Source organism: Rhipicephalus microplus, chromosome 2 (genome assembly GCF_043290135.1).
Source record: "Rhipicephalus microplus isolate Deutch F79 chromosome 2, USDA_Rmic, whole genome shotgun sequence".
Lineage (NCBI taxonomy): Eukaryota > Metazoa > Arthropoda > Arachnida > Ixodida > Ixodidae > Rhipicephalus > Rhipicephalus microplus.
In genome coordinates, this window is record NC_134701.1 from 125,892,352 (window position 1) to 125,909,560 (window position 17,209).

The 17,209-nt window shown below is 44.3% G+C and overlaps 2 protein-coding genes across 2 annotated transcripts; both read right to left on the bottom strand.

Annotated features, from left to right (window-relative positions):
• Window positions 1-745: 745 nt before the first annotated feature.
• Window positions 746-1,795, bottom strand: LOC119169763 (gamma-interferon-inducible lysosomal thiol reductase). Its single transcript, XM_037420784.2, has one exon. The coding sequence runs from the start codon at window positions 1,626-1,628 to the stop codon at window positions 900-902; it is 729 nt and encodes a 242-aa protein (XP_037276681.1). The 5' UTR covers window positions 1,629-1,795; the 3' UTR covers window positions 746-899.
• A 14,078-nt stretch (window positions 1,796-15,873) lies between these two features.
• Window positions 15,874-16,869, bottom strand: LOC119170755 (gamma-interferon-inducible lysosomal thiol reductase). The gene has a single exon (XM_037422008.2). The coding sequence runs from the start codon at window positions 16,730-16,732 to the stop codon at window positions 16,028-16,030; it is 705 nt and encodes a 234-aa protein (XP_037277905.2). The 5' UTR covers window positions 16,733-16,869; the 3' UTR covers window positions 15,874-16,027.
• Window positions 16,870-17,209: the final 340 nt, after the last annotated feature.

Genomic DNA, 17,209 nt, shown 5'->3' on the forward strand with positions numbered 1-17,209 from the left:
GCAGTGTGGGGTTACAAAAACAGTAGCGTAAAACTAAGCAACACAAATGAAGGAACAAACACAAGTCGTGTAGCGAACCAGTTTCAAAAAATGTATAATGACAAGATTAAGCGAAGAGCAAATGCGACTTGCACAAGCAAACATTTAGGGCAACAAGCATGGAATACAAAAGAAAGAAGTTTACAGACTCTGCTAACAAGCATAGAGTCAAATATTTTTATTATCTGCAGCCAAGTTATATATGCGAAACCACTTGAATACACTTCTGAACGATAAGTGTAAGAGGATGTTAGCCCATAAAACGATGCCTAATCGATGTGATGTCTCGTGATGATTCTGAAATATGTCACCTTTGTTGTCTTTGTGATGCAGTTTTTGTTAAAATTCCCCCTAGAAAAATACTAGGCACTGGCGAGAGGATCAAGTTTGGTGGCCGCGAAAAGGCAAAGCGTGAGTTTGTCAATAGCTCATCGCACCTATTTCATCGACAGTCGACTATCGTAGCCATAGTACAGCAGGTGATATAGGCAGCTGACATCACTGCACCTTTCAACACCCACAGTGTGCGATCAAGTGTGAAGGCATGAAATGCAACCTAACAAATGTGCGTAACGATCTAGTGTTAGAGCCAGTAGTAGTACGCAAAGTTGTAGCGTGAACATGTTCCAGCTGCACAAACGCTCGCATGAAGTTTAGAAGGTTTGTGTGAGCCTCTTGAAATGAACGTTGTTTCAGCACTATATATTGCACTATGAAGGTCTCAAAGCACAAGCAAGGCGTTATTCTACAGCCGAGTTCACACAAGAAAAAGAACAGACCTACGTGTTCGACAGGAAAATGACTCATATGTTTGCTTTATTTCAGAGCTCATAAAGACAGAAGCCTCGGCAACCACGCCGTTAATTTTTGAGATACGTGACAACATGATCGGATATGGTCAGCCGCACAGGAGGTGGCTTGCACATAAAGCAGCGGCCACCAGAGACTTTTTTCTTGCACACTTTAGGGGCGCTGGGCTCCAGGAGCTCGCAGGCGAATCCAAACAAATCCGTTTCGACCAAGCTCTCTATGTTGTCGTCATGTACACCGTTGATCTGGACGTAGGGCACCCACTTCATTGGCGGCTTGAGTGCAAGCGTTCGCTCACCCATTTTCCGAAGTAGTTGTTCACCTTCCGGTCCTCCGCTGCATTTGTCCAGAGCTGCCCAGTGCGTCCCAACATTGTCAGCGCACAGCTGACCCGACTTAGCGGGGTCGTCTTGGCGAAACATGCACGCTACAAAGTTGATAAGTTTCTTGATAGGGTGTACGTACTTGACGGCGCATGCCTGTACTGTGTTGACGTAGCACTCTTGAGGACCGTGTTGACACTCGAAGGTAGTGGTATGGTTGGTGACCGTCATGTGCGCTTTCCCGAATGGTACGAGGTCGACGTTCATGAACTCTTCCAGTTTGTTGTAGGTTGGCCACAGCTGGTCCAGGAAGAAGTCGTGACAGTCTGGACACAGCCCTTCGTAGTAAAGTGTCAGGTCGAATGACGTACACTGCACCGGCAACCATAGCTGAACGGTAACAATCAAGACGCAGAAAGCAAGGCCACCCTTCAGAGTGGGCATCGCAAGAGGCATGACTATTTTAGACCACGTCGGCTCACGATTCTGCTACAGAGAAGACTGCCATAGAAGCACTTCTTGCTTTTTTTATAGTGCACGCATGCTCACAAGTTACACTTTGACCCGCGGAGATAATTGGCCCAGTGCAAACCAGCCGCTGGTCAAGCTCCAATCTCGTGGGGGTTCATATGAGAAATTTGGACTCCACCACGCAGTATATGCCTGATAATCTTTCAGGCTCACGTTGTATTCAAGAGAAACGAAAACAGATAACATTTGGCGCGCGTAGGAAGAACCGTTATCGCCTGTCTTAACCAGATGTTCTTCTCAAACTGTTTTGAAAGGAATAAAACTGATAGTTGTTCAGTTCAACATGTCTCGTGCTTTTGTGATTGAAGGCGAAAGTTTAATGCATTAGTGTAAATGAAGCACTGTCAATATTCTCATCAGTTGTCACATGACAATTTAGACGGCACATCGTAAACAGGAAATACATGTATATTCGGCAGTTTAAAACGCTGATTCCGGGAAAAATCTGCAGTTACTTTGAAAAATAATCCATATATGAGACAAATGAAAGCACTGCGGTTCAGGTAATTTATCGAAATCATGTTACTATTGTAAAAGTGGAAATTGGTAAAAAATGAATTGCTTAATATTAGCCCGGCAAGAAACGTCACTAAAATGCACGCCTTTCTTTCTTGAACCGAAGATTTACCTAAGCCGACGTTGGTTGGCGGTGGGGTCTCTGTTCTGTGACTCTGTTAACACTCTGTTATTTAGTTTCATCGCAAAATGCACCAGTGTACAAGGTTGCTTTGAAAACTAATAAAATTTACAAATTTACGTTAGATTCAAAGAACCTGACAAGAATAGTTTTGGAGTTCTATCTGGCTAATTATAGCATTTTACGTACGCTTTGGCGTCAATGAACGTGCATCTGTCTTCACAGCTCATCTTAATCCGTTCACAGCTGCTGGGAATTCAGTAAGGCTTGTTTGAACCACGGAATAAGTGAGCTGATATTCGATATATTTATCGTTATAGCACAGAAGTGTGACGAGTGCTATAAGTCATTATAGTCGTATATCTTTCCTGCAGAACTTTTTAGATGACAAATTCACAGTCCCGCGAAATGAGTTTCACTCTCTAAGTGCTGGCCGTATTAAGTAGAGCTAGTTATGAAGGCACTGCATTTGCTGACATGTCTGTTTTTTTTTTTCATCGTACTTTTGTCAATTATTAATTTGCAATCACCCGTTCTGGAGATAACAACAAATGAATTGTTACAAGATGTTCCAAGAGTGCGTGGTTCTATCACAACAAATCTTCATATAGCTCATATCCGTAGTTTTATGACGACTATGTTGAAAGCCTCAACAAATGTTTACCCGTCTTTGTAAGCATCTAGGTTTCTGTCCATAGGTAGGTACCGGTAAGATGCGACTGTTATATACCTTCCGCTCTAGGAATAGTGGTACACTACCATTCGTGATTTGAGAATGCTTGCCGAATGTGCTACAGCCTATTCTAAAACATCTAGTTATTTCACTCTCACAGTTGAATTTAACCTATATAGAGGACGACGCAGCGAGCGATGGAAAGGAAAATAATAGGTGTAACAGGAGATAACGATATCATAGATGAAAGCCACAAGAAATGGACATTTGGGCCGAGCACGTCGCGCGTGGGGAGCTTAACCACTGATCATTGAGGGTAACTGGCTATATTGCAAGAGAAGGCAAACGTGTGAGCGGGAGAAAAAAAAGAGGCGAGTAGATGAAATTGACAACTTTGCAAGTATTCGCAATGACCATAGACTGTCACTCCGCCATGCGGAAATCAGGAGGGTCCTCTCGAGGAGGGTCAGTAAAGTGGCACTACACAACCACTTCCTTGTTCAGCCGTGCTAGTCTCGGTGTTAACACGTCAGCCAGAAACGAACATTACGACTTTGCATGTCTCCTGAGTCATCAAACAAATAAGGCCTTCCGTGACCCGATAAATCAGCTCATCTGATCTAGTGAGAAGCGATGACTTCGTCAAATAACATGACAGCTGGTGCTTTCAATGATAACTCAGGGCGTAATTATATCAGCTTCTCGAGGTTTTCTGTAGCCACATATAGGTTAATATGGAATCCTCTCACCTATTCGATTTAAGCTCACCTCGTTCTGCTTGCATAAAGAATTTTTCAGGGCTTTTCTACTGCATGTATTTCATAACATATGACGCGATTTTTATTGTCAGCGCTGTTTCAGCTGCGTCGCTTGTTTTTGTACGTTTGTTGATAGATGACACCATGGCAGCACATTGCGAGCGATTTGCTTGTTGACCGCCTTGAGAGCAAAATGTTTACCACGTCCGCACAAACGGCGGTGTGATGGAACTCATTCGGTGGAGGGAATTCATCAGATTACCTTAAGCAATGAAAATGGGGGGGGGGGGAGGGGATCGTTTTCACGACAAAGATTTTTCATTTGACGTAGAAGGTTGTGGGAGTGCCGAGAGTGACAGCGACAATTAACGATCAGCTTCTAACTCACAAAGAGCAAGTTTCAGCTTACGTTTCCTCGTGTATTAATTCTATCACGCCCCCAAGTATTTTTATTGTATCTGATGTATAATATCCATCGTCGAGAGCATAATCGAACCTTATTTCTTGCTGTGCATTGAATGCCATGGTAGTTATTCTGGATATTATGGAACGTCACATGCCACCAACGCGAAGAAACTCGACCAGCTAAGCAAAATGATTGTATTGATGAGACCTACAGACACGGGCTCAATTCACACTTTTCGGCTAACTTCTCCTATACTTCACCGGCACATTCCAAAGGGCACAGTCATTCGACAAACTTTCGCAACGCGAAAAATTCTTCGTTAAGAAAGGCATCTGTGTGTATTCTTTGTCATATATATGTTTATCAAACCTGCAACATACAAGTGAAGTGAATTGCGCAGTGCTTGAGTATGAGCACGGATGTGATACAAGCCCTACTGAAGGGGTTGTCAAAGGCTTTTGTTCCATTGAAGAAGCAATTACGCGTTCCTGAATGCGCAAAGATGACGGCGTATCTTTGTAAACCACTACCATGTTAAACATTCGGCGCCGTGTAGCTGCGATAGCGTTACCAGGTCCAGGAAACCCTCAAGTTCAAGTGATCACCTGTAGGGGGCGAAAAAGCCAACCACGTCGTGCTTATGCTCAAACACCCGAAGTGGATCTACTAACCTCTCTCGCCACTCGCGCTATTGCACTTTCTTGTAAGGACGCCATCGTCGAGGCCAACTTTTAATTCTAAAATGATCAAATACTACATCTTTGCGTACCGCTACAGATGAAGAACAACTTGTTCTTATAGCGGGTGGTTTTTTTTAACATGTGCTGCGTCATCAGTTTCTGTATTAGTTTTTGCTGCAGCTGACTCGTAGTCAGCAGTAGCCTATCGACATCATTATCATCATTCCAAATTTATATATGGCGGCCAATGGTAGCGACGGCAGGGAACGGCTAGCGGTACGTTCGGATATGTCTCGCAGAGTTTCGTTTCACTGTAAATATTTCGGGCCGCTGCTGACCGACGCATGCTTTCTCGTTGTGTCGATTTTGACTTATTCGAATGCTTTCGCGAAGGGAATGCAAGTGCCTTTGGAGGAACGAAGCGATCGTTGAAGCTTTCATCGGATGAAAACCCGTTGCAAGCCCGAGAATTACGGGCTGGCGAGTAGAAACCACATGGATTTTTTTAAGGACGACTGCTTGCTGAGCTAGTTGGTTCACTTCAACATATGTAGTTTTTTTGCCAATTATTACGTAGGCGTAATGCGGAGGCAGTGCATTGCAATATAAATATATAAAATCTTTTAACGTCTCAATGTGTCACCGGAAAAACGTGCGTTACTCGCGGCGTGGCCTCACGTTGGAACGAGTCACTGACTCAATATTTTTTTCTGAAATTCTATCGCCAGGTAACACACACCAGGCCATTGTGATGAAAAAGGCAAATCCATCATTGTCACCTCGCATGTGTCTTCATAGTTAGCCCATATATTAGTTAAATAAACCTACGAATTAATAGTTTACCGCTATCGCATCTGAGAAACATCACATAATTATGGTGTGGTTTTGTTTTAGTGTGATAAAAAAGGGTCACATAAATCAAAATACTACTTTTTCAGCCACAGCCTCCTGGCCTACCTGACATGGAACCACCTGTGTACAATGGGTAAGGAACCTGCTACATGACATGCCTTCTAAATAGCAGCCCCGAGTGATACATGTGTTATGAGGTACCGTTACATATATGTAAAAGATACTGCTGTTCACTAGTTATCTGAGTTTATATGTTTACTATTGAAAATTTCATGCACTGATTATGCATAGATTTCATGCAATGATATCTGGTGATGTTACTTGTTTTCCCAGACTGCCATGCAACGACAGGATGACTATACCCGAATGTCCACTCTGCAAGCACGTTGAAACACCTGTACGTCCACTACAAGAGGTCGTCTCGAACCTCACACATGCAATGGTATATTTGTGAATGTTTTACCACGCATATCATGAAGGGGAGCTTTAGATTGGCCACAAGCATTGGCTGTCTACCGTGGCATGGAAGACGCTTGTGTGCTTAAGGGTTTGTTCCATTCGCCTGCACCACATGATCCATTTCATGAAGTGCTGCACCTCACAATTTCATTTCAGTGGTGCAGCAATGACATCCTCTAAGTCATGCCATTCATTTCAAAAAGCGCAGGAGAGGTACAGCACTAAAACTAGTTCATGATTTTCCTGTACCTCCTGCTCTGACGGCGCAGGTTTGGTTCAGCCGCACGCACAGCTTAAAAAACAACTTGGCATTAGACGTAGGTGCCGTACCGGCCTCTACAAACACGACGTGTTTTGCCAAGATGTTTGCACCTCATTAAATTAGGTGAACAAAACTAAGAATTCCACCTTGTCGGCACCTTGTCATTTACTTGTGATGCCACACTGCTAAACTCGCGCTGCACAAGTTCTGAACTACTCGTGCACAGCTGTGAACGAGTTCCTATTGGCACAGCTAGGCGAACGTAACCGACCCTTAAAAGATGGAAGCTTGAAAATGTCGAAAATTAGAACACTAGGTGTCAGAGAAAATGTTTCGACAAGCAGTCTTGCCTCCTGCGAGGATACAATTTAATGTGTTTTAACTCCTGGAAGCCAGAATCAATCTGAATTGGCCCACTACTGTACGACTCATGATCACTGCATAGTTGGCGTGTGAATGGTCAGAAATTATAATTGCATTGCAAAATGAACACACCCGCAATGAGGGGAATCAACAGGCTTTCCGACATTTAGTTGTTCCTTGTGAGAGTTTACGAACTATATCCAGAACTGTTTTTTCCTAATGTGTTTACCTCATAAAAGTCTACAAAAAGATGACAAAGCTCATATGTTTTGCACAGATTTGCACATATATTTTGCACAGTTTTACCTTTGCACATATGTTCAATGGTCTCCTAAAATAATAAATCGTAAAGGTGATGAGCACTTGCAGCAAAGGTTCCTCAAGCACGTGAATGCTGTCGTGAAGAAGAAGATTGTGTTCATTGGACGTGGTACTCTTTTTTTTTTCATATGGCATTGAAACGTCCCAGATTTCTTTGAGAACATCTGCTCTAAGTTGTCATATCTATAGTGTCTATTTCTACAAAGTGAATTTTTGTGCACAACCATCACCAAAAAAAATCTAGGAAATCGCACAGGTAGTTGAAACATACATGATCTTCACTTATCTACAGTCACACTGCAAGATAGTGTGTATTCGAAGTTCTAACCTCACAAGGTAGCACGGAAAAAACAACATCAGCTTTCAAGCACAAGTATACTGAAAAAGTGAACACAACAACAAGTGTGTAATAAATGTGACCTTTATTGATCCAGTATTTGGACGAATTCACATCATGTACCACCAATTGATTTCAGGAGTGCTTGCTTGCAAGAGAGTGCTCAAGTTCTATTGATATGTCTATGCAGAAAAGAGATTGCGCTCAGGGCTGAGCAAATAGTGTACTGTAAGAGCACCAGCAAAGATAAACAAACAACAAAAACTTAGAATGCAAGCCTAAAGCTTATTTTCGTAGAATTGGGCCTTTTCGATCTGTAAGGACACACCTCATAACTTTGCTCCTTTGGAATACATGTTGGCTGCATACTAAGCAGACTGGTCATTACCTCCGACGAGTAATTCTAGCTGTAGTTACTCTGTATCTTAACTCTAACAATAAATGTAGCAAGTCTGAAATATTTTAGGCCATCAACTAAATGCATATTACCTATGATATGGGATCACGGAGGACAATTAAAACTACTGCCTACCCTGTCGACACGATGCGACATTGCACAGTTGTGAAGTATTTAATGTAGCATTGCAGAATGAGAAAGATTCAGAACTGCCCGCATCTGCAATTGTTTATTCAACCAATTTAGCTGAACTACATTGCTCTCACTGCGCGAGCTATCAATAAGAAATGTGCAAGTTTCTTTCCGCAATCCAAATTGTGCATTCACTTCACTCCAAGATCAACACTATACAGGGCGAGCGCTGCATCTGACGGCAGAATGGGGCCCTTGTCCTGAAGCCACGCCATTAAACTCGTACGCCGTCACACAATGAGAGCGACGTTCATTCAGCGATCTGGATGTTCAGTTGTATGCATATGCTTGTTAGCTTTTAAGAATCTTTACACGTGGATCCAAAGCTTTCGATATGCTCAAGTGACTTGTTTCGTTCGGACCCGACCATATACAGTGGCTGTACCGGCTTGGACATTCGCAATGAATGATGTGAACCTTACTTGATTGACGATGTTTTTGCCAGTCTAGGCCTGTTAGGTCACCTAGCAATAATTACAGACGTGAACCACGATTTTGTAACGAAAAACAAAAACAAAATACTAGAGGAAGCGAGCAGTGTGAACCCGCAACAAGCCCCCCACCTGCAGCAAAAATGGGTCTGTTTATTGATGATGATAGTACTACCAGCGCCATCTCGCCTCGCGGTATTGCAGCTCAGTACACCGCCACTACGTATTTGCATGTTATTTTGATAGAACAGCCAAAAGGTACATTTTCCGTTCTCTAAACTCGTAGGTATTCTGTGGCGTTACTGCCCCGCCACGGTGGTCTAGTGGCTAAAGTACTCGGCTGCTGACCCGCTGGTCGCGGGATCAAATCCCGGCTGCGGCGGCTGCATTTCCGATGGAGGCGGAAACGTTGTAGGCCCGTGTGTTCAGATTTGGGTGCACATTAAAGAACCCCAGGTGGTCGAAATTTCCGGAGGCCTTCACTACGGCGTCTCTCATAATCATATGATTGTTTTGAGACGTTAAACCCCACATATAAATCAATCAATCTGTGGCATTACTCGCTTGTGGCCTACTACTGCATACTGCATCTGTTCAGTTCATACTTCAAGCCTAGTTCACGAAGTTTTCTGCTGCACGCACAGTATTTCCCAAAATATCACTTATGCAGAGTAACAGGGCTTAATTATAACCTTTCATACCGCGGCAAATAATTAGGTGGCGAGCTCTATGGTTTGGAAAGGTATTTTGGTTTCGCATCATTTTCATTGCAGCTCTTGACTTCATCGGTGAATATGGCATGGACCGTACGTCAACACGTCATATCTGATCCCATGCCAACAAGCCGGTTGACCCTATTTCGAGTGTCATCTTGAATAGTATAGCGCACCACCTGTAGTTCATGGGCATTGTGAATAACGGCACAGCAGAAAGCACAGGATCGAGGACTTGATGGCGGAACATTGGAGAGGCCTTTGCCGCCCTGCAGTGGGAATAGGGAGGAGGCTGCTGCTGCTTATGATGTTGAAAGCTTGGAGCACCAGAAGAACGAAAACAATGTGCTAATGAGAAGCTCCCAGAGCTTTCAAATTTCATTACGAGATTGCCTCTTGAAAAGTGTCTTTTCATTGATGAATTTGGCTTCGGAAAGTAGAAGTGAATTCGATTTTCTGGTGGTCTGTGGAAGCTTGAAGACAGCAAGCTGGCTACTAGCACTCTATGTGTTGCCTATTCATAGCTATAAATATTGCCTACATTCCAGCACAATTAAAGGTATAAAAGCAGAAGCTTTCGAATAGCGCATTAATTTTATTCAGCGAGGAGCCCAGTCTGTCTAGTGCTAAGGTCAAAAAACGCATGTATGCAATATTTGGTGTGGCAAAAGCTGCTACAGAACACCTACGTTGTTTCGCTATTCGCAGATGCGCTCTACGGCCGACAACTTGAATATAATGTTCGAGCTTTTTTCACTTCTGTAGTTTCACGCTGGTGTATACATCATCCAGTTTGCACGCATACGCGTTAGCGAATACGACCAAATGTGGCGATCACCTTGACAAAGAGTGTCACGACTCATGACGCTGCTCCCGTCGTTTGCTTCAAGAAATTGAGGTACCCCCTATAGGCAGTCACGCCACGCTATCTCTTTGCATCGTATGAAACAAAGAAAATGCGTCGTTCGTTTTCAGACTTACGATGGAAAAAGCGTACATTAGACCACCCTTTTCGCAGGCTCTTAGGTCTTGCTTAGTGATTACGTTACCAAGTACCTGCTGGTATCCATGCGAGCACAACAACTGTGTGCGCGCGTGCTACAATTGGCATAGCCATTGTTTATAGGGCGTCACACTCTTTCTCCAATACGTATGAATCAGCAATTTCGCTTGCCCGCTGTATTAGGATGCAAGAGATCGCGCCAGTGACAAGTCCAGCTCCTTTTTGGGCTCGCCATGCGTCGAACACCTGCGGTAGCCAATACCTCCGAAAACGATCGGGAAGTGAAGCTAAAGGCACGAGAGACGACCCATGATCGGTACGCTACCCCAGCTTTGTTGGTCTTCCATTTTTGTGAACGGCTTGAAGGGCATTGAACACTTTGCCCAGCTTCGTTCCTTTAAAAGTTATGATTAAGCTCTCTCGGGTAAGGATACCAGCGCAATCAATACGCTTATCGAGGACTACTCTTCTTCTTTGGACGTCACCACTGGCTCCGCATGCAGATCGCCTGAGAGTGACGGCGAACTTTCGCGCAACATCGCGCAAAAGCACCTCACTGTGAATTTCCTGACAGCGTCGACCACTGCACTGTTTCCAGTGGCCTTTCCAGGACTGTGCATGATTGATGCCACGTTGGCTACAACCACCTGACAAAACCATGAAGAGACCTCACCAGAGAGCCGAAGAGGCTCCGGTATACCCTCACAGAGCTCTCACACCAACTCGGCTGCTTCGCGTGAACATGCGCAGGGGTTTCAGCAGCCGTATCACCATATGTTAGTGCCTTTGATTTTCAACACTTTCGCGGCTTCCAGGACGACGTCGGCAATTGGGCGGCCCCCGCCGACGTTCTCGGGGCTCGCAAGGCATAGACTGAACAGAAGAAGTTGTACATCGCCCTAAACCGCTTCCAGAATACCACCGAAAAAATTCACAAGTATAAACGCGTCATGCAGGAGTCCTGGGCCGACTGAGGCACCAAGCTCACTGCTGCCTTTGGACGGACTGACTAGAACCTCCCTGTCACCACTCATTCCAACATCGCTGCTACAGAGGACGGGGAAGCACCACCTCGAGGCTGTTCCACCTGTCAAGTCGCACCATGGCATGAACAACCACCGTGATGCAGCCAAAGCCGCCCACCAGAGAAACTAACGGGTCGCTGCCATGTCCAAGTGTGATGAATAAGGCAAAGGCCAATGTTTCGGTGCGTGGACAGCAAGAGAGAGGTAGAAAAAAAAGCAGGTCAGAGTAAGAGCAACCGGCGCAGCGTACAGGTGCTGTCTCTTTTCTTCATTACATTAACCAATCTTGCTTGCTTAAGGGACTGTCGACCGCTCAGAAAAATTTTTTTCCTATCGTGGCACAAATGAAAAGCTCGTTCATCTTATCAGTGGCAATGAGCATGCTTTAGTGCCAGAAAAAGGGAATTATAATTTTAAATAGATGTTGAAAATTGATAAAAAGTGGCCACTGGCGTTGCCCAACAGCAAATGTGGTCAATCTTGACAATTTTTTGGTAGGACAACAAATCCTCGCAGCTAGACATATTTTGCTTAAAATCAAACACGTTTAACAACAAATTTTATTTTATGCCCTTAAGGCACCTTTAGGCTGCGCCAAAGACAAAGGTTTGTCTTTTTTTTCCTCACGCGTTCAAATAGGCACCCCGTGGCGCTGCTGGTGGTGTGCTCGCTTGCCTGCATGCCTGCCTTCAAACGGCGAAGAAACGCGACCACGGCGTCCGCCGTCACTCATGAGAACAATAAAAAAAGTGTCTGCGTGCCTATAGTGACCACTAAGGTATTTGTTTTATTAATAGTCAAGCTTCATGAAGCCGGCAAAACCCGCACGTGGTTTCAGTTTTCGACTTCCACCGGCACCAACCAGTGCTGGTTGCATTTATCCCACCGAGGCAAGGAGAAATAATGCCTACAGAAAATTCTGTTTTAAAAGTCTCTACGCACTTTCTAGAGAAACCACTGCAGGGTGAGGCACTTCACGTGGTACCCTTTTAATTGCGACACAAAACAGGAGAGCAATGAAGGGTGGTAGACAGTCCTTTAAATTAGCAATTTAGCCGAACAAATCTCAGTTTTACTTACTCCAAGCTATAGTTAGCAGTATGCATTTAGCGGCGTCATCATGAAGTGCATTAGAGTACTTTTAACGTTTACTAGAGTTGTCTGGGGCATCCTGCACGTAATCTCGCCTTTTGTATGTGCTTGTTACCTGACGCGGCAACGGTCACCCCGTCTACTTTTACCTCTGCCAAAGAAAATTCACAATCTTGATGGAGCACGAACGAGTGAGTTAGTATCGTAATTCAGTTCGTGCAGGTTTCCAGGCTTAGTTTCCTTATAGCAGCAGTGTGAGTGACCATGTGTCTCAGCAGCTTCTACGCAATTTTCGGAGGAGGATGATGGTAATAGCTGTAGTATCGGGTCTACAGTTATTCTCAAGGTTAACTTGATTTCAGTGTGCTATATACGCTACCATGAGAGCGGAAAGTCGCCCTCATTTCGCCATTTCAGTGCATGGGCGCGCTTAACATAACGGACCACCTAATGACCGCTTGCACAATGAACTATCCTATACGTTTTCATAAGACAGAAAAAGCTTCCGAGTACAATATAGAGCCGACTACGGGTGAGTGGTAGACTACGACAAATTTATTGCCACTTTAAATTCTGTGTTTAGAATAAATGGTTAATGATTTAGAGTACCTTTTCCGAGTTAGCGAGTTCTTGCTATTAGCAGCCTCCACTATACCTTCATTTCAGCAATACGTCGATTGTTTCTATAATAACAGGCAACTGTAACCTTAATTCACCGACATGTACAAAAGCCATTATTTGGGTTAGTTCCACTTCGTGGTCTAAATCCCTTCAGCAGATTTCATACTACTGCCACAACCTCGAAACATTCTTCTATATCATACAAGTCGTTAAAATGTTCCCCGGCGACTAACAAGACTGGAGCTTTGACTAGAACTTCAACATTGACATTATGAACCTTACGACCCATAGCTTCACCAACTCGTCGTCATTCGCTTCGTGGAGATGCATCAATTTTTCTGAATGCTTTGAGATTGAATTCCCAATGTCTGTTCGCGCCATTATTTATTTGATATAAACTGTCGATCACCTTCAGTGCATTCGGCTTAACTACAGTTGATCTTAACCCGACTTGACGACTGTATCCTAAGAGCACATATGTAATGCTTAGCAAAATGGATAGCCGTCACTGCATCTCTAATTGACGCCTCACGAACATTACGGTCTTTCTGAAAAGCAGTGGCGAAACCTGGCGTGGCTCTGTGATGCAATAGTTGGTTGCCATGTATAATATTGGGGATTCGATTTATGCTGGTATCTTGACATTTTTTTCTCGGCTGGGTAGATATGAAGTGTCAATCACCAGTGGCACATACCCGCCCACGGGCATGTGCCACTGTCTGGCGAAAAGTGTTTGACGACGTACGCTACGGGATCGTCACATTATTTATGATATGTATTCGACACAACATTATACCTTCTCATACTAATTCTAGTCGACACCAAGTAAAGGGGGTGATGATGAGTGCACCCAAAAGTGGGCGGATCAATAGATAGATAGATAGATAGATAGATAGATAGATAGATAGATAGATAGATAGATAGATAGATAGATAGATAGATAGATAGATAGGTAGATAGATAGATGTTAAAAGTGCTTGCAGACGCAAAAAAATGCTTCGCACTTAACCTATGTGACTGTTCTACATACGTCTCTGCCTACAACAATTGCGCGTATTTTTAGCGTCATTTATTAACGTTTCCGTCACCCCCCCCCCCCCCCCCCGCCTTTTTTTTTTTTTCGCATCACTTGTGTTGGCGCCGCTAACAGGCGACGCCCACGCTGGACGCTCGTCAATATTTGCGCTTATTGAGGCAGCTATGGTTTTCACTTTAAAGAAGTGCTGACAAAATTTTTAGAGGTGAGCCTCCTTTGGGCCGAGGCTTGTCTGTAGGCGTGTGCCGTAGCTGAGATGAAGATGAGGCTGATGATGGTGATCATCACGGACAACGACTAGTTTGTGCCGTTTATGACGTCTCAATATCCTCTACGATGAAATTTGTATGACTGGGAACAACCAACAGCCACCAGCAGAAATTGCCCATACCTCCTTTTGGCAACTTCAGGCTAGATTCGACACCATAATACAGTAATAAAGAGGAAAAATTAAATCTACAACTTCACACAACATACCATTTATGGCTAATAAACCTTGTGTATATACACCACTTTGTCACTTATTTACATGAGTATGTGGTGAATGTTAACGGTCAGTTATGGTAATGCCGAACGAACTCGCTGGTTCGCCCAATCATCATCATTCACTTCGTGGATATGCCATGTTTCTTAGATGTTGTTTTTTTTGCTGTAATGAGTCGCTAACAATCCACTCATCACGTTTGAAAACCCACCTGCTCGAGCACACAATATTTTTTGTTGATAGAGCTACATTGGCCATAGTCTCGTCATTTCACTGAGGTTGGTGGTCGCACCACCCACTGAGTTATTGCTTAGTTGCTGGTGCTGCTCGTACGCTCGTGTATATAGGTGCCTACGTCCTCCAAGGCTCCTTGTGAAGGTTTTTCCTTTGCATTGCGGAGAGAGAATTATTTTAATGGAGAGCTGGAGATGTGATTGCGTTTGGGAACGTCTTATAAATTAAATATGTGCTCCAGATTAATTGGACGTTCACGTTGAACGGTTATTTTGCATAAATGAACACTTCGTAGACGCTAGCTACGTTTATCGCCTCACGTGCCTTTTCTCTCGACGTCTCCCTCTTGCAAAGCGTAAAGGCCAACTCTGACCTTTGTTACCGTGAGCGGTTGGATGTAAAAAACATGCCGATAGTATAGCGCCTTTGCTACCGTATATCTCCCAATTCCGATCTCATGGTATCACGTGAGAGGACACTTGCACTTACTCTCAGTTTATCGAGCACTTAATCACCGCGTGGTCTGTTCTCTGATTAGACTTCAAGACGGTGTCTGAGCGGCTATATCCCATTGTAGATAAGTCATGGTGTACTCGAAACAGATAGCGAAGGAGAAGTGGCACGTCATTTTTTTTTTCGAAAGTTCTTTTGCTTTATGCATGGTGACTGCTTGCTGTATTCCCGATTAACTTGGCAGCCAGTTCGCGAATCAAAGATTGTAAGTTGCACATGCTTTTATAGTACAGTCTTCCTTTTTTTCAACAATCAGGAACCATTCGGGTGCGCAAGTACAACTAGTTTAGACGATTTTTTTTTTCTGGGGGAGCCGATGTATCGATGCCTACCACTAATTCACTTAAAGAAATGCGGCAAGCTAAGCGTTTCTAGCCAGGGTTCAACAAAGATAAGACACAACAAGAGCACCGCAGCCCACACTAGACGACTTCGTATAATATTGCACAGCCCATTCTCTTTCTTATGGAACACAGGTCCTTCTTATACCTATGAAGAAAGGGCAGGTAAAGTTACGTAAAAGAAGTGAACTACGTACATATTGAAATACCCAACGTCGAGCACAAACTTACTTTGCCGCCAAATCAGACGATGATCACATCACTATTGCCCTTATTTTGTTACACGTCATTTTAGAAGTTTTATTCGTCTTTGTTTACCAATGCAGCAAAACTGAGACACTTGTAAGACCCATAGATGCATGAGGCTTTATATCTTTAGCTTTTCACACATGAATTGTGTTGCAGCTAACAACAGATACTGCGTGTAAGCAGTACTAAAACTGGACAAGAAGAACACGCAACACAAGCGATGATGATGAGTAGCAACAGATTAATCAGGATATTTCGAACAAAAAGTGAGAATCACTGCTCATAACACAATGCCGTCCAGGAACCCCCACATTCGTGCACACCTTAGGTGGCGATGGCTCCAAAAGCTTGCACACAAAGTGAAACAAGTCTTCTTCCACCAAATTTTGCATGGTTTCGTTGTGATATCCGTTAATCTCCACGTACGGCACATATTGTATGGGAGGCTGGTGCTCCCGTGTTCGCTTGCCCATTTCGTACAGGAGCTGGATACCCTCGGGTCCTCGACTGCAGCGGTCCAGGACAGCCCAGTCCGTGCCCACCTTCCGAGCGCATGGCTCACCTGCTTGGGCCGGATCGTCCTGGCGAAGCGTGCAGGCGACGAAATCCAGGAGCTTTCTCTGCGGGTGCACGTACTTGACGGCGCAGGTGTGAACTTCGTTGACTAAGCACTCGTCTGGGCCGTGCTGGCAGTAGAAGGTGATCGTCCCGTTAGACACTTTCATGCGAGCATTGCCGAAGGGCAGGAGATCCAACTCGAGGTACTCTTCGAGCTTCCCAAACGTTGGCCAGAGTTGGCCAAGAATGAATTCGTGGCAGTCAGGACATAGCCCTTCGTAATATAGAGTCAGGTTGAGTGATTCCACGTTAGCGGGAAGCCACGACAGCACCGTCGCACAAAGTATGCTAAATAGAATTCGTCGTCCACTTACAACTCCTGAACTTACCATGATGACAGCTGCGAGCGCCTGTGTACCTTCAGACTGCTGCTTCCAAGCTGTCTATGCCTATGAGTATTTGAAGGCTAGCCTTGTAAGCAACACTTGAACATCTACCGCATACCGATAGTGTTTATCGCCAAGTGTCGTGCCGTTGGGCAGAAAGATGAAGAAAGATGAGTAGTTGAGTGCAGCGGATGTGTAAGCTTGGGGTAATATGCGGCCGTCATTTCGAGTTTCCCTTCTCAATCACATGTAGTATGCGTGTGAATGCGGTCAGATGAAAGATAGTGCTCATAGCTTATCAACACCTTTGTCCATTCGAATCAGTTTTTTAGCCTCGTGATGTGATTTCGTAGGTTCTGATAACCTCACTTACAAGTGGCGTGTCAGCTTTATGAGGCTGAATCGCACTTCCGGTTACAATATATGAATTCCATTGTTCATAGCTTCGCAAGCGCAAGTGTGCGTGAATCATGCGTGAAATAT